The sequence below is a fragment of the Sorex araneus genome, chromosome 9, assembly GCF_027595985.1.
Source record: "Sorex araneus isolate mSorAra2 chromosome 9, mSorAra2.pri, whole genome shotgun sequence".
Lineage (NCBI taxonomy): Eukaryota > Metazoa > Chordata > Mammalia > Eulipotyphla > Soricidae > Sorex > Sorex araneus.
Window position 1 is genome coordinate 36,261,183 of NC_073310.1, and position 27,719 is coordinate 36,288,901.

A 27,719-nucleotide genomic window follows, 5' to 3' on the forward strand; every position below is an offset into this window, starting at 1 on the left:
TATTTCATGCATTGTGTTATATATAATGTGCATATCCCACCCACACAGAAGAGTCTGGCAAGCTTCCCGTGGCATATTAAATATGGCAAATACAGTAACAATAACAGGTCTCATTCCCTGACCATGAAAAGATCCTCCAATCATTGGGAAAAGCAAGTAAGGAGAGGCTGCTAAAATCTCAGGGCTGGGATGAATGGAGATGTTACTGGTGCCTGCTCGAGTAAACAGATGAACTGGATGACAGTGATAATATGCATTATATTATATACAATATACTTATCCCTTGTATCACTTGTCATCCTGTTGTTCATCGATTTGTTTGAGTGGGCGCCAGTAATGTCTCCTTTTGTCCCTGTTGCATGCTAGTGTAGCCCAATAACGTCTCTAAATCACATTACATGTCCGGCCCATCTGATTTTCAACGCCTTGGCAAACGAGAGAGCATCCCTGATTCTTGATCGTTGACAGAGGTCGGAACTCTGGATTCCTTTTCTCACTTGAGTGAAATGTGATATCCCAAGCATAGCTCTTTTGATTCCTCTTTGGGATACCCAAATAGTGTTCTTGTCCTGTTTGCACAGGGCCCAGGTCTCTGAGGTGTATGTTAGTGCAGGAAGAATGGTGGAGTAGAAAAGATGTGCCTGGAGCCGGAGTTTCTTCGTCCTCTTAACAACTTCTTTGATGCTCTTGAAGGTGTTCCATGCCACTTTCTTCCTCCTGTGCAGTTCAGGTGCCAGGTCATTTGTCATGTTGAGTTCTCAACCTAGGTACACATAACTGCTGCATTCAGAGGTGTTCCATCCATTGAGGGCAAATGGAACATCAGGAACTAGTCCCGTTCTCATGAACATTGTTTTCCGTGATCTCAACTGCAGTCCGACCTTTCCACACTCACAGTCAAAGTCGGCCAGCATTCGTGCTACGTGGCTGATATTTGGTATAATTAGAATGATGTCATCCATGAAGCGGAGGTGGTGTAGTTGCCGAACATCTATCTTCACTCCCATTCCTTCCCATTTCAGTCGTCGCATGATGTTCTTGAGAGTGGCACTGAAGAGTTTCAGTGAAATAGTGTTGCCCTGCCAAACCCCTCTCTTTACATCAATGATGACTTCCTGGTAAAATGGGGAGATCCTGGTGGTGAATCTATAATAAAGCTTGCTTGATGTACTGAGTTTGAACACCCTGTTTGGCTAGGGCTTCAATGACTGCTTCAATCTCAACAGAATTGAAGGCCTTCTTTAAATTGATGAACGTGAGACAGAGTGGCATCTTGAACTCTCATGAAACTTCAATGAGCTTGGTCACTGTGTGGATATGGTCGATTGTTCTGAATCCTTTTCAGAACCCGGCTTGCTTGCATGGTTGTCCTTCGTCTAGTGTTCTGCTGGTTCTATTCAAGATGACTCAAGTGAATAAGTTGTAGACAATGGACAGCAGGCAGATCGGGCGATAGTTGCCGATGTCATGGATATCTCCCTTCTTGTACAACAGGATGGTCCTGCTGGTTTTCCACTGGGACAGAACCTTGCATTCAGACAGGTATCATGTAAAGAGTCGAGCTAGTGTATTGACGAGTACTGGCGGCAGATTCTTCATGTGTTCAGGTCTGACCTTGTCTGGACTGGGTGCTGTATGCTCCTTTACCAACAAAATGGCATGTCGGATTTCAGAAGGGAGAACACCGGGAACAACGTATCCATCCTGCGGAATTTGGTATGAGGGCAGGTGGACGTGGCTATCGAACATATCCAAGTAGAAGTCGTGGGTAACCTTTTCCATTGCCCTTCTGGAAGATGTGATAGATCCATCAGGATTTCAGAGGGCAGTCATCTTGGTCTTGTAGTTGGTGAAGGACAGGTGGGTGTTGGGAATACTTTTCCTGGCTTCTGTCGCATCGGCCAACACTGGTGCTCTTCTCTCTTTGAGGTCTTTCTTTAAGCTTCTCCACACAGCGTTGTGAGCTCGGACGTTAGCTTGTGATTGCCTGAAGTTTGTGCCAGACCAGTTGGCGAATGAGCTTGAGAGTTTCTGAAGACAGGTGACTTTTTGTGGCTTTCTCTCTCTTTGCATTCCTCGAACAATCATGGAGGTGCTGAACCAGTCAATCATATTCCTTGTCAATATTGTCAAGGACAGCATCTTCCCATGTTGCTGCAAGAGTGCCAAAGAGTTCCCAGTTGGTGGTCACTTTGGGAGTTCCTCCTTAAATTTTGCAGCCCTTTCTCCCCAGTCTGTTAAATAGAATTTTGCACGAAGGAGACGGTGGTATGATTCTGTTTGGAATTTTGGGACAACAGTGATATTGGCCAGGCAAAACCATCGATTGAATATGATGTGGTTAATTTCGTTGTGGAACTGTCCACCAGGAGACTCCCATGTCCAACATTTAGATTCGGTCTTCTGTAACTGCGTGTTACCATGGATGGTCTTAGTCAACATGATCGACTCAGACAGGTCTCATCCTGTTTGTTCTATTATAGGCCATGTGTCCCGATGTGGAGTTCTTTGGGTGACCTTCTAGGTCCTATTGGCGTTAAAATCACCAACAATGACCTTGTAGAAGGTTTGATCTTCTTTATAGAACTTCTCCAGCTCCATGTAGAACTTCTCAATTTCTTCTTCGTTGTAGTTGGATGTTGGTGCCTAGATGACAGAAGATAGAAACTGCCAACAACTAGCCACATCTATTCAAATGTAAGCATCTGATTCGGGTTGTTAGGCATTTGAATGAATCAATGCTCATTGCCAAGTTCATGTTGACATAGACACTGACACCACTGATGCCTCGACTGTTGCATGTTCTGAGGAACAGTCTTCTTTAGTGTCGAAAACAGTGTGATGTGTTTGATGCTTTCTTGTCTCACTCAATCTAATGACACCGTACTTGATCTTCCATGCTTACACCATCAGGTTCTCAATGGTTGCTTCTGATGCCAGCATACGCGCATTAAAAGTACAAACAGTCATTTTAGTTCTTTTTCATTTTGACAGCCTAGTTTGGCCCTGAGATTTTATCAGCCTCTCCTTGTTCGTCCTTCTTAACACTGTCATATTGGGGGCTCTTCCAGGGTCAGGGGAATGAGGCCCATTGTTGTTACTGTTTTTGGCATATCGAATATGCCATGGGTAGCTTGCCAAGCTCTGCTGTGCAGGCGGGACTCTCTCAGTAGCTTGCCGGGCTATCAGAGAGGGATGGACCTAACTGCTGCCATGCTTCAGGCTGCTTTCTAGATGCTCAGGAGTTCACCTCATGTATGAGTGAAGTCCCACAGAACCAGGTAATAAGAAACTTTGTGACCTTGGATTCTAGGCTCAATGGGACCCAGAAACAGATATCCTCTGCCTGCTTCCACCAATCTTCTGTGACTCAGGGGTCACATCCATAAGACCCACCCTGCAGACACCAGATATATTCCTCATTGGTCTACCTCCACTACCCAACTGCCATCATGCTCCAGGCACTTCCTACCTATTTTCCATCATTACTGCATCATATTTTATGGGGTTCAAATATGATGTGAATCATTGTAACACCTATAATGGCGATTAGAGGTTGCCCTAAAAGCTTCCATCCCTCTCGGACAATATATGATATATAGTGTATTCATGTAATATGGTTAGAATGTCTTTGTATGTTTATGATGAGGTATTAGAGGTGAAGAAATGCATAGCTGTGGAGTATATGTGCTCTTTGTGGGTGGGGATAATTTCCTGACTTGGGTGGGGAGCAAAATGGCAATCCTAAATAAAAAGCAGGGTCCCTGAACCAATGTTGATAAAATTCCTGGATTTTTTCCTCTTTCTCTTCCATCTTCCCTCCCTCTATTCCTTCCTTCCTTCCTTCCTTCCTTCCTTCCTTCCTTCCTTCCTTCCTTCCTTCCATCCCTCCTTCCCTTCTTTATTCTTCTTCCACCCTCTTATCTTCAACTCCCTTCTCTTCTCTCCCTCTTTCTTCTTCTTCTCCCTCTTTCTTCTTCTTCTTCCTCTTCTTCTTCCTCTTCCCCTTCCTCTTCCTCTTTCTCTTCTTCTTCCTCTTCCTCTACTTCTTCCTCTTCCTCTTCCTCTTCTTCTTCTTCCTCTTCTTCTTCTTCCTCCTCCTCTTCCTCCTCCTCCTCCTCCTTCTTCTTCTTCTTCTTGTCCTCCTCCTCCTCCTTCTTGTCCTCCTCCTCCTTCTCTTCCTCCTTCTCCTCCTCCTCCTCCTCTTCCTCCTCCTCCTCCTCTTCCTCCTCCTCTTCCTCCTCCTCCTCCTCTTCCTTCTTCTCCTCCTCCTCCTCTTTCTTCTTCTTCTTCTTCTTCTTCTTCTTCTTCTTCTTCTTCTTCTTCTTCTTCTTCTTCTTCTTCTTCTTCTTCTTCTTCTTGTCCTCCTCCTCCTCCTTCTTGTCCTCCTCCTCCTTCTCCTCCTCTTCCTCCTCCTCCTCTTTCTTCTTCTTCTTCTTCTTCTTCTTCTTCTTCTTCTTCTTCTTCTTCTTCTTCTTCTTCTTCTTCTTCTTCTTCTTCTTCTTCTTCTTCTTCTTCTTCTTCTTCTTCTTCTTCTTCTTCTTCTTCTTTCTTCTTCTGTAAAATTCCATGCTGTTATCCTATAGGAGTTTGATTACACAAAATGTACACTAACTTCATGACTGAAAAGTGGCAGCTGTGCAACCATCACTGATTACACAAAATGTACACTAACTTCATGACTGAAAAGTGGCAGCTGTGCAACCATCACTGGGTTAGCTGATTCTTCAGCTATGATGTGTTGCTCATAGTGAGAAGAGGTTATTTCCAAAATTTCATTCATGTTTCGCTTCCCTGTTAATAACAAGTCTCAGCATGTACTCATCTGTCTTTCAGTTCATAAACTCTTAGATATCACGTTGTCACTTTTTCATTTGGATAATTAGAGGAGAAGATAAAAGGTGTTTCAAAGGACTCAAAGGGTGAAATTAAAATATATAGAATCAGAATATTTTATTCATTGCTCTCTCATGAAATGTATAAAGCACAGAAACTTTATACAATTCTAGGAATACAATAATTTTTACTAAAAATGCTAATAAGAGACATAGCATAGAAATATTTTTGAGAACTCACACTCAGACACTCAAGTAACATTCAAGTTCTCTCTTTGTAGAGCAAAAAAATCAAGAATAAAATTCCCATTAGAATCTTTTTGCAGGCTCCTCTATACCAGCTCTTAGATATGAAGGAAAGTCAAGTGATTTTGTCCCATAACAGAAAGCTTCATAGAAGTAGACTCTGGCTTATATCCAAAAAATAGACTCAACAAAACCAAAATATGAAATCTAAGCTGCAATCACTGAAACTTTGAAATGTGCCTGTCAATTTGACTGATGGGAATAAGGTGGGGCTTGGGTTGGTGAGGGGATATGGAAACATTGGTGAAGGGATGTTTACACAGGTGGTGAGATTGTTGTTGAAATATTATACACCTAAAACTCAACTATCAATAGCTTTGTAAATCATAGGGGATTTAAAATTTTTTTATTTTTAATTAGTGAATCACCTTGAGGGTACAGTTACAGAGTTATACATTATTGTGCTCATGTTTCCCCCATACAAAGTTTGAGAACCCATCCCTTCACCAGTGCCCATTCTCCACCACCGGTACACCCAACATCCCTCCTACCCTCCCCAGTCCCGTCTCCCCCCACCCCACCCTGCCATTGTGGCAGGGCATTTCCTTTTGTTCTCTCTCTCTCATTAGGTGTTGTAATTCGCAATAGAGGTGTTGAGTGGCCACTGTGTTCAGTCTCTAGACCACATTCAGCCCGCAGAACCTTTCCCCCGCATGGCCTCCGACCGCATTATACTTGGTGATCCCTTCTCTAAGTTGCCCTCTCCCCAGAGTGTGGGGCCAGCTTCCAAGCCATGGAGTCAACCTCCTGGTACTTATTTCTACTATTCTTCTATTCTTGGGTGTTAGTCTCCTACTCTGTTATTCTATATTCCACAGATGAGTGCAATCTTTCTATGTCTGTCTTTCTCTTTCTGACTCATTTCACTTAGCATGATACTTTCCATGCCGATCCACTTATATGCAAATTTCATGACCTCCTTTTTTCTAACAGCTGCATAGTATTCCATTGTATAGATGTACCAAAGTTTCTTCAACCAGTCATCTGTTCTAGGGCACTCGGTTTTTTTCCAGATTCTGGCTATTGTAAACAGTGCTGCAATGAACATATAAGTGCAGATGTCATTTCGACTCTACTTTTTAGCTTCTCTGGGATATATTTCCAGCAGTGGTATTGCTGGGTCAAATGGGAGCTCAATATCTAATTTTTTGAGAATCGTCCATATTGTTTTCCAAAAGGGCTGAACCAGTCGGCATTCCCACCAGCAGTGTAGAAGGGTCCCTTTCTCCCCACATCCTCTCCAACAGCGGTTGCTTTTGTTCTTTTGGATGTGTGCCAGTCTCTGTGGTGTGAGGTGGTATCTCATGGTTGTTTTGATCTGCATCTCTCTGACGATTAGTGATGTAGAGCACTTTTTCATGTGCCTTTTGGCCATTCGTATCTCTTCCTTGGTAAAGTTTCTGTTCATTTCTTCGCCCCATTTTTTGATGGGGTTGGATGTTTTCTTCTTGTAGAGTTCAACCAGTGCTTTATATACCATTGATATCAACCCCTTATCTGATGGGTATTGTGTAAATATCCTTTCCCATTCTGTAGAAAGTCTTTGTATTCTGGTAACTGTATCTTTTGTGGTGCAGAAGCTTTTTAGTTTAATGTAGTCCCATCTGTTGATCTCTCACAGGGGATTTTTTAAGTGAAAAAAAAATATACTCTGTGGAATTTTAAAGCAACAATTTTTTTTAACAAACAGTACAAAATATGTCATGATGTCTGGAATTTTTTCCTTAAAAATGATTTTAATTATACCATGTAATTAAATATCACAATTTGGCAAGAAAGAAATGATAGTCTCAATATTTTTGATGAGTAATAAGTTATTATCCATTTCACACTTTTTTCTTGCCAGGCACCATGCTAAATGCTCATTTAATCTTCACAACAACCTTTTTTTAGTCATGATTGTTATTATCCTAGTAATGCACATTTAAAAAGTCAGTCTTTTTAATCATTTATTTCATTTTATTTTTAAAATAAAATTTTCTCAAAATAATGTGATCTGCAATATTGTTAATAATGGTTTCCTGTGTACATAATCCCAACACCACACTGATTACCACTGTACTTACCTCCCTACACCAAGAATCTCAATGCCCTTTCCTTTCAATCCCCCTTCTAACTCATTTTGTGGTTTAGCTCCCTTGTTGTGTTGCCTTTGATGTATTTTTAAGTCCCACATATGAGTTATATCACTTTGTATCTATCCTTTTTCTTCTGACTGGCTTATTCAGTATGATATAGTCAGTTTCAAGAAAATTAAGCAAAGTTCCTAGGGCCAGGCAACTACTAAGTGACAAAACAGATATGAATTCAAGCTTTACTGAGACATAGATGTTCTAAGTTTGACATTTGCGATATTTTGTCCACAAATTAAAAAATTCTGTGTGACTATATGCCATGTGCATTAAAGACAATGTAGCACTGTAGCACTGTCATCCCGTTGTTCATTGATTTGCTCGAGTGGGCATCAGTAACGTCTCCATTTTGAGACTTGTTGTTACTGTTTTTGGCATGTCAAATATGCCATAGGTAGCTTGCCAGGCTCTGCCATGTGGGTGGGATACGCTCGATAGCTTGCCCGGCTCTCTGAGAGGGACAGAGGAATCGAACCCGGGTTGGCCGTGTGCAAGCAAAGGCCCTACCTGCTGTGCTATCGCTCCAGTCCAAAGGCAATGTAACAATAGAGATTTAAAATCGATTATAATTAAAGTAAATGGAAACAGAAGGTAAAACAGTGCTTCCTTTACACTCCAGTACAGATGTCCTAGTGTAATTTAATTTTGATTAATCTTATCTTCTAACTACCCTCCATAGAGCATGTTGATAAGGAAATCAAGGTCCACTGTGCCATTGTAACATGTCTCTGATAAAGTGATCAGACAAAAAAAAAATCAGTGCTCTCCTAAGCTTTTCTTTTCAATCTCCAGATCCTGCCACACTCTTTCCCACCTTTCTGATGTGCTTCTGAGTTGTTCATCAGGCTGGAAGCCTATAAAAATCTGCAGCAGGTGATATATGGACCTATCCTTCTCAGTGTAGAAACTCCTTTAGATTATGTAATAAAAAAATCATTATGTAACCCCTAGTTATTGTCATTCGTTTGGATTAATTAGGTCCACATTTTCTTCAACTCTAAATTGTCTTTACAGAGAGTTTGCAAAGCAAATAGTTGGTAATCTCCACCCATTTAAAGCCAACAAATGCTGTTTGCTTAGCACAACTTAATTAATTTTGATTGATTTGGCAGGAGAGGGTAGGGTTAGTATTTCACTGCACTCTGATTTGAAGGATGGACTCCCAAACATAATACTGCTTTTCTTGTGATTCTGTGAATTCATTGCAGTTTTTCACAATTAACATATTCATAGAAACGTACTTGTGCTTGACATTACAAGTGTCTACAGCATGCTGGATTCATTTGATTGAAGTGTTTAGTGTTAAGCAAAGTGATTAGAATGACTCAGCATCTGGGCACAGAACAAGATGGAGTTGAAAGTCAGAGCTTGAACAGCTTTCCTTTTACCAATTTCAAGTGATAGAATACATATTTAACATGCTCCAGACCTTGAGTTCAATCAATGGAACTGCGAGGCCCCCAGCACCACCTGATATAGCCCTGGTTGTCCCTGAGAACCACTGGGGGTGACTTTGGTGCTCTATGGGACTAGGTAGCACTGGATTGCTTGATAAGAGAATTGAACTGTCATTGGTAGGAATGACTTCTAACTAAAAATAAAGACTTCACCAGGCACGTTAAACACACAAATGCATAAGTGGTAATATAAATCCTGAAGGTCAGAATTCTGGAAAGACAATGAGGGAACAATTGATTTATCAAAATTCGCATTTTAAGAACTTCAATATTTTGCCTAAGAGAGTCATTAAAGTTTTTCAGCCCTCATTAAATATAACACAAGGTCAAACATAGTACAAATATAGTACAAATAAAATAATGTCATAAATTCTTAGTCATCATTTGCCTCAAAGAATAATTTATGAAGGCAAAGAACTGGGTATGGCAAGAAATTATTTTGTTTTATTTGACCTGACTTATTCAATCAATGCATCTTACATTCCTGTCATAAGACAAACGCAAACATGTGTGCAGGAAGTTGGAGTTATGATAAACAATAAATAGAAAGGAGCTTTGTGCTTCTAGAAGATTTGGGAAAGAAGAGAGGTGTTATAGTAGAATATGAGCTGTGTTCACGCAGTAGTCCAATTGCAAAGATGTAGAAATGCACATAAAATCCAGTGGTTGTTTCAGTAATCAAATGATACCCATTTCAATGCCACTGAAACTTGAAGTGGGCTTGAGACTTTGTGTTTGTGTGAAAATACAGGGCTATGGGGACAGGATAGATAGTACAGTGGGTAGGGCACTCACCTTGCATGTGGCCAACCTGAGTTAAATTCCCCACACATCATATGGTCCGCTGAGTCTCTTAAGAGCTATCCTTACTAAGCACAGAGCTGGGAGTAAGGCCTGAGCATTACTGGGCTAGACTTTCTAAAAACAAACAAAATTTTTTTTAAATAGGGGGGTTGGAGAGCTAATACAGGAGTTAAGGTGCTTTTCTTAACTCCTGGGGGTGGCACTGGTTTGAAATTCCATCACCATTTATGTTTCCCTGAGCATTGTCAGTAGTAACTCTTTACATAGTCAGGAGTAAGCCCTGAACACTACGTAGTCTGCCCCAAACCATCTCCATCACACAAAATAAAGAATTTTTACATATTTTAATATGTGTATATATATATATCACTGTCACTGTCACTGTCATCCCGTTGCTCATTGATTTGCTCGAGGGGGCACCAGTAATGTCTCCATTGTGAGACTTACTATTTTTGGCATATCGAATACGCCATGGGTAGCTTGTGAAACTCATATAGTTTTTTTTTTTAATTTTAATGCAACACTCTGATTTACTGAGTTGTTCGTAATACAGTTGTTTCAGGTATTAAATGTCCCAATGCTTTCCTTAATCAATGTCCCTAGTTTTCTACCCACCACCCCAGCCTGTCCCCTTAGCAGGCAAAAAAAAAAAAAGTACTTCAAATATTTGTTACAATACAAAGGTGAATAGAATTATCAAAACTTACATCAACAAAAGACAATTTGTGATAATTGTTCTATTTTACAATAGTGTTACCAAGACATTGTCTGAGGATTTACTGGGGTGGGTAGTTGAGCCTTCTGTGGTATTGTGTTTGTTCATTGAGTGTGGTAGTCTTCTATATAACTTCTCCTTCAGATTTGTTGTGATCCTATTTGGCTGACAGTTCTATGAAAATTGGAGTGGCTTCGGGGTCTAGGAACTATGAAGCTGGAAGGATCACGTGTCTTGGTAGTTTGATGAGATTCAGTTGTGGATCTGGGCCATTTCTATGTCGGAGGGTGTTGGGTGTGGCTGTGGACTGCTGTGCATTCAGGCAGAAAGGGAGATCTGCCTGACCTTGTTCTAAGAAGACCTCAGAGTTGTCAACCAGAACTAGTCCAAATGGGAAGATCTGGTGGATGAAATCATATTCTGGGCCATTTCTCTGCCAGCAAGCTTGGATTTTTATATTTTGATAAAGATTAATTCCTGGGTACTCCTGAATAACTGAGTTGACTCAAAGAATTTTCTCCTTATTTGGTGACCGCACTCCTGGAGACCTTTGTGTTTGCTTTGGTGTTGACAGGTTTCTCAGGGGGCACCTTCTCAGTGTACTACTTAATCTAATAACCATGACAGTGACTGAACCCCTCACTCAGTGTTCTCTGAGGGAATGGGGAGAGGAGATGCAAAACTCCCACTATGGCTCATTAAGATTAATTTTGAAATTTTTTCTTTAGCGTACCCTCCACCATTCATAAATGGTATTTTCCTTCTGAGTGACCCTTGGGGAGATGTTACTTTTCATGTCTTAACCCAACCCTTGTAAGCCTAAACATATATGCCACACCTCAAACAAGTTTAATAAATACAAAACATATATGGTTTCCATGACTAACCATAAATCAGCAACCAACTCCTGTAGTTTATTTTGCGTTCACTTGTGTCCCTGATGTATTTTACCTTGATAAAATTTTGAGTCTGTGTTATTCCCCTTATCTCCTACTGGGATATAATTATTTTAATAACAGGGCTATGTTTTGGTTTGTCAATCGCCAGTCACTAGTTGATAGACTTCTTCCTGACCCAATAAATGTTGGTTTGGTGAGTGAATGAGTGAAGCAAAGAAAAAAATAGACAAATATCTTTTTCCAAGAAAACCTTTCACTGGAACTTATTTTACCAAATTATTTCTGAGGGCCATAATATTAAAAATATCAAACATTATCTTCCACAAGTCAGCACTTCTATATTTGTGATAATTCATTTCAGAACATTTTTTTGCATGTCCACTAAGCCATTTGCTTAAAATATTTGAATCTGAACTTCTATATTCTAGAATTAAAGTTTTTCAACAGGAGTTTCCATCATGTTCTTTCATTCATAGTGTACATACAGTGAAAATAGGAGCAGTTTGGATAAATCTGAACAACTATTAGGAAAATGTAGTTTCTAAATGGATTGCAATTGCAATAGCAATATTTGCTGGATTCACTGAGGTGCCCTAGGAACACATTGTCTTTTTATTTTTTGACATTTGGTCAATATTCTTCTATGTCTTCACCCTGCTTACTCCTGATTTTGTGCTCAGGAGTCCCTGACAAGACAGGAGGAACCATTCAAGGTGCTGAGGATTGAACCTGATTGACAGAACACTAGGCAAGAGCCTTAGAACTCTGCGTTATCTCTTTTGCCCCATCTTTTTTACCTTTTATCTCCATTAATGAGTTATGCCTATCCATAATTGTATCTATGAGTTGTAAGATTTGATATAAATGTGAATATTGGGATACATATAGTCCACTTGCCTCATAAGTTCTTCTTACTGTCACTGTTACCATATCACTTTAGCTCACACAGATAGACTCTATCTTAGGATCTTAGCAAAGACATTTAGAAATGAAAATAAAATTCTTGTACACTCCTGATGGAAATGAGGAAAAAATATCTCTCTACCTTATTTTTCTCTTTGAGCATTGGCTTTAGAAAATTTACAATTGTGAGTGGCTCTCTTAAAAATGCAAGATGGGTCTAGTTTCAGCTTTTTCCAGAGGAAGTCTTTATCTAAGATCTTGGAGTCTGCAATCAGGAACTACTTCTGGTGGTGCTTGGGGGACCATATGCTGGGCATATGAATGCAAGGCAACTTCCTACCCGCTGTATCATTGCTGCGGCCCCATTGGAGTCTCTTTTGGTGATATGAATATTAAAGAGCTAACCCATATGATGTGAAAGCAGAAACAAAAAAATAGAAATAGCCACTCTTATCTCTCAGTTTTTAAATTAGGGTAGTAGGTAACTTTAGTAGATTTCTCGCTCCAAGTTCCAAAGCACCTGCATGTTTTTCCTTTAGACACTTCAATTAATCATCTGGATAGTAACTCATCATATAAGGTAAAGTTTAGGATAAATTATGGGTGATAAATGGTGCTGTCAAGTCATTTTTCTTGAAGACTGGTTATTATTTATTTAAAACATGTATGCAATAGGCTGCACCTATTTGGATATGTGAAAGGGTGAAATTTCTTTTTAAACTCTGTATGTGTTGCAAGGAATTGAATCTAGGTCCTCACACATGCAAGGCAAATGCTCTCCTATTGAGCTACATCCAGAGCTAATAGTGAGATTTTCTTGCCTTAGGAATCTCTTTTTAATTTGTACCAAATGCCTTTAACTTTTTTCTCCAATGGATACTTACATTTTCTCCAATAAAACTCTTTGGCAAATTCACCTATTGAATAAAGTGATCAAACTATGAACTGACTGCCAGAGGGTCAAGTAGTTGCCCCATTTCTAATCTGTCAGGCCAGGTTTTATTTTGCATTACTTCCTTCTATACATTAATCTGAGGTCAATTTCAGTTCCATGTTTAGATTCATTATGGGGAATTCTTAAGGATGTTGTTGAGAGGTGACAGCTGGTTGACCCTTGATTGCACTCAGAGAATAAGAGCCTCCTTATTCTTCCCCAGCCTTAATAGTGTTTGTCAACTAAAGCCATATTAACAGTCATTTCAAGGACACAGCCTTGAAACAGTAAGATTTTATTGAGTCTGTTTGTGACAGACTCCTCATTAAGACCTTCTTATACACTTAAAATTTGGAAAACTTATGCAGAAATATCTGTTAACCATTTGTCACCAAAGTAACACAAGTAAACTTCCTCTCTAGTTCATCCTACCATTGGCCAGGATGGAGTGATTTGCTTGTCTTGCTGCCTTCAGTGTGCAGAAGTCAGTTTGTAAAATGAGATTATGCCTAAAATGAGATTAATGGCTGTGGGCCAGCAAAAAATTTGACATATACTTACTTGCTTATCAAGTTATATTCTCAAATTGATAATTAGAATTTAAATCATTGACAAGATGTAGGAGTAAGTAGTGTGTTTGCTAAAGAATTCAGGGAAAAAATTATAAGCATAAAAAGTTCAGGGAAATAGAACACTTACAAAAAAATGCTTTCTTTTAATCTTCAGTAAAAGAGCAAATGTTACATTTTATTTAGGGTTATTACCTGACTTAGTCCTCTTGGGGTCAGGCCTGATGTCAAACATAGCAGAGAGACACTGTCAGGTAGTGCTGATATGCACTTCTCTCTACACTGTCAGTTTGCATCCTACTCCTTAGCAGCCACGGTTTATCTCCTGGGAACAGAAATTTGATGATACATCCTGGAAAAAGCAAGCAAGGGTACTCATTTCTCCTTTGTAATAACCTGAGATATTTATGGCTAATACCTTTGAGTTACCTTTGTCCTTACTTGTGCCAGGGAGTAAAGAATGTGTCACACAGTGGCAGTTTATAACTGTCACCTCTTCATTTAATTTTTTAATTTTTTATTTATTATTATTTTTTTAATATTTTAAGTTTTATTGAATCACCATGTAGAGGGTTACATAGTTCTCAGGATTATGTCAGTTATACAATACTCAAACACCCTTCCCTTCACCAGTGCCCATATTCCATCACCAACCACCCCAGTATACCTCCCGCCCCCTCCCAACCCCCCAGTCCCCGCCCTTGTAAGTGATAAGTTTCACTTCATTTACACTTTATCTTGATTACATTCCATGTTTCAACACATAACTCACTATTGTTGCTGGGGTTTCCCCCCAAAATGAAAAAGACAGTCCTACTGCCAAGGAAGCATTTGATAGTTCTCCATTGCTGAGAATGTAGAGATATTAAGTTCCGCTGTTTGTTACATAACTTTTCTTTTTTCCCCCGTCGTCCCACGCCACCGAGTTCATGCCTGTTTAGTAATCGCCACGCTGCCTGACAAAGGGAAAAAAAACTAAAAAGATGGTTATTTCCCGTCATCAGCTGGCGTGGGGCTCTGGCTTAGTTGATAGTCTAGTAGAATGTCTGCAAGCAGTTTCTGGAACCAAAAGTAGTGCACTGGTATTGGATCCGGCTCGAGATTCCACCAGCGTCCCGCTGTTCCATGTACATAATTTTTTCCCTCATATCCCATTCCCACGCCACCAGGTCTGTGTTTGCTTAATGGACATCATACTATGGTTAACGCCACGCCGCATTTCTTCCCGAGAAAGAAGGATATTTCTTCTCAGCCGGCGTGGGGATATGGCTTAGTTCAGTCTAGAGAGATGGCTACCACTTTGATTGCCTTCAATATTTCAGCAAAAGACTTACTATTCTTTTTAGGATTTCCCCCCAAAGTCCGACCCGTTAAAAAGGAACCATTACATATTGCTGATGCTTAGATGACATTAGGTCGCGCGGTTTTGGGTTTCTGTATAAAGTCCAGGGAAAGTACAGCCAGAAATAACATCACTACAAACTTTTACCCTTTTATGGTGCTCATAAGATGGAGAAACCTACAGGGAGCTGGCTCGGCATCTCCATTTTGTGCTCAAAAAGCGGTGGAACCTGTGCTGTGCTCAGGAGGAAGGGGTTGAGAGAGAGAGGTTAAAAAAATTGGGGAATGCCCGGCTTCCACTGTCGCAGCCCGGCGTAAGGTCTCCGTTCCCATTCTGGAATTATTTCAGTGGGCTGCTGGAGTCCAAGGGCGCTCTTTTGGGCTCTTCTATCATGCTCGATCGGCAGCCGCGCCAAAAGGGGACCTCTTCATTTTAAAACAGAGGTTTTGTTATCCAATACTCATCACAAGATACCCAGTTTCCCAGTAAGGAAGAAATGCAGCTTCACTATGGGATCTTAGGTTTTACTCATGATTGTGAAGGCCATTTTGTAGCAGCACTGGTGACAGGAGACATCATGAGAAATGGGAAGCTGAATCTAAGCTCACTTAGAAAAAGAGTTCATGGAAAACAATTTGGGTGGGTACATAACATATTTTACAGTAAAGGGAAACAGTGAGTATATAGTACTCATAAATAAATAGATGATATAGACTAAGAAATAAAAACAGTGAGTGAAGGGAGACATTAAGATAGTATCACTGTGTCACTATATCACTGTTATCCCGTTGCTCATCGATTTGCTGGAGTGGGCACCAGTAACATCTCTCTTGTGATACTTGTTGTTACTGTTTTTGGCATATCAAATACGCCACAGGGAGTTTGCCATGCTCTGCAGTGCGGGCAGGGGGATACGCTCAGTAGCTTGCTGGGCTCTCCGAGAAGGATGGTCTTATATCTAATTGATATAATCCGTATCTACTGTGTTTTCCTGGATGATAAAATTGAAAGACATGAGAATGAGCAAAAGTAGAAATCAGGTTCCCACTTTTTAAATAATGTGATGTGAGAAACTCATCTATGGTGGTAAATATTTAAGTACTGAGGATACTCAGTACATACTTTTTTTTTTTTTTTGCTTTTTGGGTCACACTCAGCGATGCTCAGGGGTTACTTCTGGCTCTGCACTCAGAAATTGCTCCTGGCGGTTCTGGGGAAACCATACGCTATGCCAGGGATGGAACTGGGGTTGGTTGCATGCAAGGCAAATGCCCTACCCACTGTACTATCGCTCCAACCCAGGTACATACTTTTTAAAAAGGGTATCACACATATTAGTGCTTAAGAATGGGCAGGTGTGTGGTGCGAGGGATTGAATCTGGGGCCTCACACATACAAAACACATGCTGTGCTTTTCCACTTATGTCCTGTCCTCAGTTCAGTAGGTATGAATTTTATGAGCTTAAACAGAATTCTCTTTCTATAGTGAAAATCTTGGGATTTTTAATTATATTTTACTTTTATGGCAGAAATTCAGAGTAGTTAAGCTTCATTACACAGCTATGGCCACTGAACGTTGTGCAATCTCTCTCTCCTGAGAACCTCATGCAGTTTCATAAAATTACTTTTGTTTTTAGTATGGCGTTTTATTGGTTCTTTGCACAGCTGAGAAATCATCCCTTTGGAGTATGAAGAGTTTTGATTATCCCTTTCTAATTAGTTTTTCCTTTCTTTGTTGGAACTTTTAATCAGTGTAGTTTGCCAGGCATTCTGCAGTACATCCAGAAAGTGGAATACCTTCAGGCTTTGCAGATGGCTGGCTGTTTCCCACAGGGCATGTTATTCCTTACTTTGTCCTTACACAGGAAAATAGTGGACAAAGAAACCCATACTAAGACTTGCCCTATTCCTAGATCTATGTGAGGTGTTTCATATAAAACATTTCATATAAAACATGTATTTTAGTAACACTCATAATGTAGATGCAGTTTTTAAAAGATGCTAAAGAGATTGAGAAATTTATCCAAGAGCTGGAAATAGTAAGTGCTGGGGCTAGAATTTGAATCCAGCTCTAACCCCAAATGTTTGTTTTTTATATGCTGAGTAGCAATGATTATCTTCTAAATGGAACTATGCTAAAAACAAGTCCGAAAGAATGCTAAATAAATAAGTGAAATTTACACAGATAAGTATTGCAATTTTCACTAATTTACACTCTGTAAATTCAAAGATTTGGAGACGACTGCTGGACTAGAGCTGTTACCGACTCAATTCCAAGGGAAGTCAAAAGAACACCTGGCCACCCACCTAGGAGATAGTCGGACTTCTTCGTCAACACCCTGAGTGAATGGCTTGATGCTCTTCGAGTTCCTGGAGCAAGCAGATGCCATTGGGCTACACTTGCACATGACAGAGATGAATAGAGATGTTACTGGAGCCCACTCGAGCAAATTGATGAGCAATGGGATGACAAGTGATACAAGTGATACTAATTTACACTCTCTGTAAGCAATTTATATGACTAAATTTAAACACAAAAAATTGTACATTATGGAGTGTAATTTCTAGCTTATACATGTTAGGGGCTTTCTTTCATATCCGATGTTCTTGCTAGTTCTCACTGTTGCATAGTGTGCTATATCTATTGTTTTCATAAGAGAAACAAAAAAAGAACACTCAGAAGTTATTTAGTTATCAAATAGATACGAAGAGTAGTTGTCCAGGTATCAAAGATAGTATAATCATCAGGTAACTTGGGAATTTTCTATAAGTGGTTATTTTATTTTATTATTATTATTTTTTGCTTTTTATAGATCACACCCGACGATGCACAGGGGTTACTCCTGGGTTTGCACTCAGGAATTACTCCTGGCAGTGCTCAGGGGACCATATGGGATACTGGGATTCGAACCCAGGTTGGCCGAGTGCAATGCAAATGCCGCTATGCTATCGCTCCAGCCCCTATAAGTGGTTATTTTAAAATGTAACTTATTGTAGGAATGAAACCAAGGTTTCTATTCGATACTCTTCCAATTTTGGCTTCCAGATCCTACATGGAGCATCCATTGGCAAGAAATTTTCAAGCAATTTTTATTTCCATACTTTATTTTATAATGGTCTCTCCCAATTTATAGAAGTGGACATACTTCTAAACTTTCAGCTCACCTGTGATCTCCATAACACATATTTTATATTTAATATAAATATTTATTTTGTATTTTTATGCCCTACTTTGTCTTGAGCTCTGAAGGACATGGGAGAGTAAAATATAATGCATTTTCATAAATAAAAATAAAATAAATTACCTCCCCCAATAGACAGTCAATTATACCAAGTAAACTTACATTTGAGTGAAGACTAAAAAAATCACAAATTAAGAGATTGGGGTGGTAGTATAGCAGGTAGGAGGTTCGTCTTGCATGTGGGTGACCTGAATCCCCTGCAATTCATATGGTCCTTTGAGCCCCATGAGTACAGAGCCAGGAGGAAGCCCTGAGCATTGCTCACTGTGTCTCTTCCCTCAAAAAAAAACCACCCTAAAACAATCCAGTATTTGGCATATGGGAGTGTTAAATAGAGTGCTTTAAATTCTCTGCATATGGAAGGTGGTGAGGTTAGGTGGAGTGGTATTCATTGTGGAGGTGGTGATAACTAAGATAAGTTTTAGAAGAGTCCATGTGGCTATGTGAGAGTGGGTGTACATACTGGTAAAATGATAGTAACTGCTATAATAAATAAGCCTTCAAACTCATAATAGTTAACTTCTTGCTCACAAGAAACTGCTCACAAGTGTTCTCTTTGTGATGATGGAGTATATTTTCTTAAGTCTTTGGGGAATCAAAACTGACAGAAACTTTGACAACTTCACATAAAATCTCTCTCTCTCTCTCTCTCTCTCTCATCCATATACAGAAGGGAGAAGCGTGAAAAGACACAATATAGAAAGCATATTTTCATCTTAATGACTGCAACATGTGCCAAGCCTAAACAATGCACTAGTGAGGCTAGTAATGTATTGTGAGAACAATGACTTTTTGGTTGTTGTTGTTTTTGTTAATTGCTGTCTTCTTTATGCTGGAGTAGATCCTATCATGTACTAAGTACATAATAAAAACATAATAATAAAAGGATTTCTTGTGATTCAATGAACATTATTTTTTGTTTTCTGTGGATTTTGTTGTTTGTTTGACTTTTAGTTTTGGGGCTGCACCTGGCTGTACTCAGGGCTTACCCCTAGCTACCCACTCATGGATCACTCCTGGATAGGGCTCAGGGAACCAAGTGCGGAGCCAGGAATTGAACCTGGGTCAGCCGAATGCAAGGTTTACTTGCTAAACTATCTCTCGAACCCTCAATGAACTTTTATACTATTATTAAAGCATCTGCACACAGAGTGATTTATATTTATGGAAATAAAAGGCATTCACCTATTCTTTCCTTTTCTTATATTGAATATGAGAGTGGAGAGAGAGGGATAGGTGCGGAAAGAGAGGGGGAAAGAGAGAGTGAAAAGAAGAGAGAGGGAGAGAGAAAGAGAAGGAGAGGGAGAGGAAGAGAGAAAGTGCCTGCCATAGAGCATAGAGGCATAGAGGTAGGAGGCTGGGGAGGAACTGGGAGGTAGTGGGTTGTGAGAGGACATTGGTGCTGAAAAATTTATACTGGTGGAGGGATAGATATTGGAACACTATATGACTGAAGCCCAATCAGCTTTGTAATAGACTATCTAATGGTGATTCAATTAAAAAATTAAAAATAAACATAATCAAAGTATAACAAAAACATAACAGCATATTATGTGAACTTAGCTATGAATCTAATAACTGCAACAGATTAGAAAAATTCAAAGAGTTTTAGCTTTATAGTTAGACTTCTACAAGTTGCAGAGTCCTTTCTTCATGCCCTTTCTCCATGGTTTTCTTTTGTTTCACAGGCTTGATCATATTCCATGTTGTTGCTGTTTTATATTTAGGGGAGTATAGGAGTATAGATTTATTGGAATAATTTTATTTTCTATATACAAACACTGAACTGCAGCAATAGCACAGCGGGTACAGTGTTTGCCTTGTATGTGGCTGACCCGGGTTCAATTCCTCTGCCCCTCTCGGAGAGCCTGGCAAGCTACCAAGTGTATCTTGCCCTCACAGCAGAGCCTGACAAGCTACCTGTGGCGTATCTGATATGCCCCAAACAGTAACAACAAGTATCACAATGGAGACCTTACTGGTGCCAGCTTGAGCAAACTGATAAACAATGGGACAACAGTGCAGTGCTATATATAAACACTGCCAAGAACAAAAACACAATGGGGAAAGTGCCGCATTAGAACTGTAGACAGAACCCCTCTCTATTCTGTAGGACTCAATAAACTGATTCTAGAACAACCCCCAGATACCTTTACCTATCCTCTTTTGGAGTCTGTGGTAACCTAACGTTAAGGACTATATGTCCTACATCCTATTTTTATTGAGAGGAAGAGGCAAATATAAAGGGAACTGAACTGTGTGGAAGCCTGGCAGAGCCGTGCTTTTCATGCTTTTCATCCATGCCTCCCAATAAACCTTTATTATCATACATATGTGACGGAAAGTTATTCTTCCTATAAATAAGTTTGGTTATTAGTCTTTGAAATTAGGATTTTATATATTATAAGGGCAGTTTTCAATTCCTTTAAGAAGTAATGCAATTGTTCCTGGGATACTCTTACCAATTGGACTTAATATTTTTATTCAGTCAAGACAATCAGCCCAAATAAACATTGCTTCCTATTGAGAAGTTTATCAGATCTGTAAGTCAGAAAGCTCCAAATTTTCAACTTGATGTATTAAATAGATCATGAAGTTTTTCAGGGTTGTGAATAGTATAATGAATGTACAGTCCAAGGAATTAATAATCTGTCACAGGATACTGAGGGTTTTAGGAACAGTAAGTTTAATACTAAGGATACTTAGAGGATAAATCAAAGGACACCCATTACTTTTGCTTTAAATTTTTTTTTTATTGAGTCACCATGAGATACACAGTTACAATGCTGTTCATGATTGGGTTTCAGTAATACAATGATACAACACTCATCCCCCACCAGTGTCCACTTCCCGCCCCCCCACCCCTACCTCTATGGCAGGCACTTTCCTTCTCTCTCTCTCTCTCTCTCTCTCTCTCTCTCTCTCTATCCTTTTGAACATTATAGTTTGCAACACAGATACTGAGAGGTTATCATACTTGTTCCTTTATCACTCTCAGCATGCAGTTCTTATCTAGAGTAATCATTTCCAGCTATCTTTGTCATAATGGTCCCTTCTCTATGTCAATTGCTTTCTCCCCCAGCACTTGAAGCAGGCTTCCAAACATGGACTAATCCTCCTTGCCCTTGTTTCTACTGTCTTTAGGTAGTAGTCTCATAAGATATATTTTTTATATTCAACAAATAAGTGTGATCATTATATATCTGTCCTTCGCATTCTGAATCATTTCATTCAGCATGATATTCTCCATGTCCATCCATTTATAAGAGAATTTCATGACTTATTTTTTCTAATAGCTATATAGTATGGAATCCTTAGTCTTTTTTTTTACCTTTGTGACCTTTGTAGTTTAGATTCTTCTGCTCAAAGTTTCTTTTGTATTTTGGAAGGAATTTGGATTGGAGTAGGGACTACTGGACTTAATATGGTTGGGTGGTTGAGCTGCTCTAGTGGGTTCTGAAGAAGAGGCTAATTGTGTTTCTGGGAATTCTGAAAGTCACAGTCTCATGGATTGTATCAACAGTCAGGTATGGCTTGCCACCTGGGGGGGCCACGCACATGCAAAGTTCTCTCCCCCCCAATCACATTTACTTTCAATGAACTCAATTACAGTAACAGGTAACAAGGAAATAAAACTTTGTGTCTTGCTGGAATATAATCAATATGATTGCCCAAGTTTTCAATATCAAAATAAAAAATATAGGAAATGTTCTCAGTAGTGTTTACATAACCAACAAATATATTATGAACATATATTTCAGCAGATATATTTTATTTTCAATTTCTATATTAAATTACTTTCTTTTGCAGTGCATCTATCCTTGGAAAGACATTTAAGTTCTTTTCTTATCTTGGCTATTTTAAATAATGCTGTAATATGGCGTGCAGATTTATTTTTAAGATGGTGATTTAAAATTGTTTTCATATATATAGCTCCATAACAGAATCTTAGGTGATATCAGAGATTAATTTTGAATTTTTTGAGAATTTATTATATTTTTTCTATATATCGGGCTGTAGCTATACCATAGGTAGGGCGTTTGCCTTGTATACAGCTGACCCAGGTTCGAATCCTCTGCCCCTCTCAGAGAGCCCGGCAAGCTACCAAGAGTATTTTACTTGCATGGCAGAGCCTGGTAAGCTACCTGTGGTGTATTTGGTATGCCAAAAACAGTAACAACAAATTTCACAATGAAGACGTTACTGGTGCCCTCTCGAGCAAATCGATGAGCAATGGATGACAGTGATACAGTGAATCTGTTATTTAAAAGATAAGATCTTCATTTGTAGAGAAGAAATAGAGCTAGAGCAGGTAAGGTGTTTACTACGTATGTAGCTAACCTGGGCTCTATCCCAGACGCAGCATGGAATCTCCAAAGCACCCCTCCCTTTAGGATTAACCCTTGAGATAGAGCCAAAAGAAAGCCCCGAGAACAGCATTAGACCCCCCCAAAAACAATCAAAATCTGAAAAAGAATAAATAATAAGTATCTAATATACCAATTATCATAAAAAGAAATATATATGTATGCCTCTCAGAGAGCCCAGCAAGCTACCGAGAGTATCCCACCAGCACAGAAAAGCCTGACAAGCTCCCATGGTGTATTATGATATGCCAGATACAGTAACAATAACAGTCTCATTCCCCTGACCCTGAAAAGGGCCTCTAATCATTGAGAAAATCGAGTAAGGAGAGGCTGCTAAAATCTCAGGGCTGGGACAAATGGAGACGCTACTGGTGCCTGCTCGAGTAAATCGATGAACAATGGGATGACAGTGATACAGTGATACAGTGATCTAATATACAGCATGATGACTATAGTTCTAGTGTGAATTGTTCACTTAAAAGTTTCTGAAGGTCAATAGTATTTTCGTGTCTACAAAAGTAGAGATAGCATGGTGTTAGGTCGATGTCTAAGCCCATTTTTTTGCATGTGGCTGTCCAGTTATGCCAGCACCATTTGTTGAAGAGGCTTTCCTTGTTCCATTTCACATTTCTTGCCCACTTATCAAGGATCAGATGATCATATATTTTGGGTTGCATGTAGGGATATTCCACCCTGTTCCATTGATCAGCGGCTCTGCCTTTGTTCCAGTACCATGCTATTTTTATTGTTACTGCTTTGTAGTAAAGTTTGAAGTTGGGGAGGGTGATGCTTCCCATCATCTTTTTCCCAAGAATTGCTTTAGCTATTTGTGGGCGTTTATTGTTCCATATGAATTTCAGGAGTGTTTGATCAATTTCTTTGAAGAATTTCATGGGTATCCTTATAGGGATTGCATTGAATCTGTATAGTGCTTTGGGGAGTATTGCCATTTTGACAATGTTAAGTCTTCCTATCCATGAGCAGGGAATATGTTTCCATTTCCTCGTGTTCTCTTTTATTTCATTGAGTAGTGTTTTGTTGTTTTCCTTGTAGAGATCCTTTACTTCCTTAGTTAGAAAGCATGAAGTCATGAAATTTGCATATAAGTGGATCAACATGGAAAGTATCATGTTGAGTGAAATGAGTCAAAGAAAGAGACAGACACAGAAAGATTGCACTCATATGTGGAATATAAAGTAGCAGAGAGATACGAGCTAGCAATGATGCAACCTCTGGTAGAAAGCCCTATGGACTTAGTCACTAAAATACTAAAATACAGAAATCTAGAACCTCACAGCTGCTACTGTGGCCACATGACCTCATATCTCCTTATTCTTAGCAATGGAAAGCAAATTATCAAATGCTTCTTTTCCAGCAGGTCCGACTCTGGGGTGAGAAACTCCAAACAATAATAGTGAGTATTTTTGTTTGTATGTAATCAAAGTAAAGAGAAAGTAAAGTGAAATTTACCAACTATACAGGTGGGGTTGGGGGCCAGGAGGCGGGGGGTGGGGTTGGGGCGAGGTTTACTGTGGTTCTTGTGGTGGAATATTTGCACTGGTGAAGGGATGGGTGTTCAAGCATTATGTAACTGAGACTTAAGCCTGAAAGCTTTGTAACTTTCAACATGGTGATTCAATAAAAAAAAATTAAAAAAACAAAAGAACTCTACTCTGTAAGAAGGAGACTGTCTGTCATAGAGGCAGGGGTGGGGTGGTGTGGGCTGGTGGGAGGAATACCAGGGACATTTGTGGTGGGAAAGCTACAGTGATGTAGTGATGGATGTTTGATCATTGTGTGACTGAAACCCAATCATAAAAGCTTTGTAACTATATCTCATGGTATCCAATTAAATAAATAAATAAATAAAACAAAAGGAGAGATAGCAGTTTGTATATGAATGCTCTCATTTTTCAGGCAAAATATATGTTAATGATCTTGATAACTATATAAGTGTATTTAAAATCATATTGCAAACTTTGAACATATGTACTTAAATACTTCAATGATTTTTTAGTAAAATTTGAAAAATACTCCCAGAAAGAAAAGATTTATAGGGTCAGAAAATACAGATCTTTGGCTTTATCTGTAGTGAGTTATTAGGGGAAATTCCTATCGTTCATTAATGAGCGTCATTATTGTGTGCCTCCAATTACTTCAGTGTCTTAACTTTTCTAGATTCCTATATGAGACCAATACAACTGATTTTCTTAAATATTAGAAAAGTAAACCTGTAGTGGTGAAATCTATGACTTGGATTGATGAGCTAATCAATCCAAGCCATGGATCTTACTATATTTTTCATTAAACAGTGGATATTTTGGGTATCAAATGTTTGACTTTAGTCAGAATATAAATTTACTGAAACTTATATCAGGTCCTTGAAAGCATCAGATAATATATAAAACACTTTAAAGAAACTATTTAATCATAGTAAAAGTCTACTATAGCACTGGCACATTTCCCTTGCTATGATAAAAATAAGTGAGATATTCTAGGGGAAAAAATGCTCTGGGAAGAATCTGATGTCTCTCAAACTTTGGTAGTGCTGAGCTTAATTTTTTACTCTCTGGGAAAGATTCGATAGTGAGTAACTCCATTGATTTCCTTTATTTTTAATCCAAACATTTCATCAATAATTACTGCTGTATGACTAAAGCTTGATAATTAGTTTATTGCAGACTTATCTATTTGTATACTGGAAGAACATATTCTTGATGCATTTTGTGAAGTAGTATATTTACTGCATTTTTAAACAATGCACATCTTCAATAAATAACAATGCAATGTCAGGAATAAACATTTGCATGGAAGTTACTTTTTTGTTTATTTGTTTGGGGGCCACACCTACTAGTGCTCAGGTATTACTTCTGGCTTTATATTCAAGAATTACTTCTAATGGTGCTTAGGACACCATATGAGATGCTGAGGACCCAACCTTGGTCGGCTGCAGGCAAGGCAAATGACCTACCCACTGTACTATCACTCCAGACCCTGGCATTTTTAATGCATCAAGATATCATAGTAAAAATAATTAATTTTATTAAAAATACTAAGTTAGGGAGACCTTCTCCAGTCACAGTAGCCACATTGCCAACTGCCGGGGCACTCCTGCACCTGTGTCCCTGCTGCACAGTGACAGGGATTCATGCCAGCAGAGGCTAATTTAGTACACCTTTAGTTTAAATAGCAACTCAGATAATAAGCAGTCTAAAACTTTACCATAAAAATCTAGTATCTAAGAAAAATGGGGAAAACAAAGTAATTCAGCTATAGTTAAAGACAGGACAGAATTCTGGGCAATTTCTTGAGTTCATCAAAATTCTCAAGGCTGAATGAGGAACACGTCAAATTGAGACTATATGCAATGACAAGAAAATGCTGGAAAGGAATTCAGTTGATTCAAGGAACTTATTTAGGTGCTGGTGTAATAGTGTAGAAGACAGGCTGCTTGCTTTGTAAATGGCCAGTGTAGGTTTAATACCCCAAATCTCTTCAGGAAAGCATCTTGAAGTGCCAGGTCAGGAGTAAGTCCTGAGCATTGCTGGATGTGGCCTCAAACTAAAACAATAAAATACAACAAAAATAATAAAATGAATTAATTTAAAGTGTGAAAGATGGAATAGAAAAGCTAAGGAATACAATTGCAAGTCATAGTAACAGAATTCTGAGTATGTAGAATTGTATCAGTGAACCTGAAGAGAAAATATGAGCCAACAACATGAGTGACAAAATAAGAGAATGGGAGACAATGTGATATTTCAGGGAAATTTCAAGAATTATAATCTCTGAATTACAGAAACATCAGGAGATGAAAAAAAGAAAGGGAAAGTGGACAGATAATAATTCAGAACTTCCCTGTCGCTGGACGGAGACTTCTGCACAGATTCAAAAGGCCCATAGAGTACCAAACAAGATAGACTCAACAAACAAGCAAACAGACTCACACACACCAAGAAACATGGAATCAAAGTGGCAAAACCCAAACAGACACACTATTTAAAGCTTCAGGAGAGAAGAAAAGTCTCAAATCAAGGGAAGTAACATAAGAATCACAACAGGGAGCTGGAGCGTTAGCACAGCGTTTGCCTTGCACTCAGCTAACCTGGGTTCAATTCCCAGCATCCCATATGGTCCCCTGAGTACCACCAGGGGAAATTACTGAGTGCAGGGCCAGGAGTGACCCCTGTGCATCATCAGGTGTGACCCAAAAAGCAAAAAAAAAAAAAAATCACAACAGATCTTCCATATGAATTCATACAAACAATGAAAGAGTGGAATCACATATTCAAAGTCACTGTCATTGTCACTGTTATCCTGTTGTTTATCGATTTGCTTGAGGGCACCAGTAATGTCTCCATTGTGAGACTTGTTTTTACTGTTTTTGGCATATCAAATATGCCAGGGGTAGCTTGCCAGGCTCCGCCCTTCGGGTGAGATACTCTTGGTAGCTTCCGGGCTTTCCAAGAGGGATGGAGGAATTGAAACCAGGTCAGCCACATGCAAGACAAACGCCTTACCTGCTGTGCTATTGCTCCAGCCCATATTCAAAGGACAGAAAAAAAAAAAAACACAACCTTTTTAATCCAATCCAGAGCCTACTACCCTTGAAAAACTTCCATTTATATTTGAGGGAGAGATGAAACATTTTCAAAACAGAGTTGACAAATTTGCTACAATTAAACCAGCCCTGGAAGACTCACTGGAAAGTCATATGTTAAATAGCAAATAGTCAATTACAATGCAAAGCCACTTATATCAATATTTATTTATTTATTTTTTTGCTTTTTGGGTCACACCCAGCAATGCACAGGGGTCACTCCTGGCTCATGCACTCAGGAATCACCCCTGGCGGTGCTCAGGGGACCATATGGGATGCTGGGATTTGAACCTGGGTCAGCCGCGTGCAAGGCAAACGTCCTACCCGCTGTGCTATCGCTCCAGCCCCCAATGTTTTCAATGGACTAAACTTTCCCATTAAAAAACATAGTGACTGGATGGATGGGGGAAAAATATCCATCTATTTGCTGCTTACAGAATCATGAATCACAAATCACGAAATCCCATTGATCATCGATTTCTCGAGCGAGCTCAGTAACCTCTCCATTCATCCTATCCCTGAGATTTTAGAAGCCTCTCTCCACTAGGCCTTCCCAACGATGCCAATGCTCATTGGAGGCTCTTTCAGGGTCAGGGGAATGAGATCCAGCTTGT

At 39.3% G+C, this 27,719-nt stretch overlaps 1 protein-coding gene across 1 annotated transcript in view; it reads right to left on the minus strand.

The window, feature by feature from the left end:
- Positions 1-21,022: 21,022 nt before the first annotated feature.
- LOC129398792 (uncharacterized) overlaps positions 21,023-27,719 on the minus strand; it is a 59,363-nt gene continuing 52,666 nt past the window's right edge. Inside the window, exon 4 of the mRNA XM_055117875.1 lies at positions 21,023-26,066. Within this exon, the coding sequence (XP_054973850.1) occupies positions 26,001-26,066 (66 nt within the window). The 3' untranslated portion in view covers positions 21,023-26,000. The remainder of the gene's footprint in view (positions 26,067-27,719) is intronic.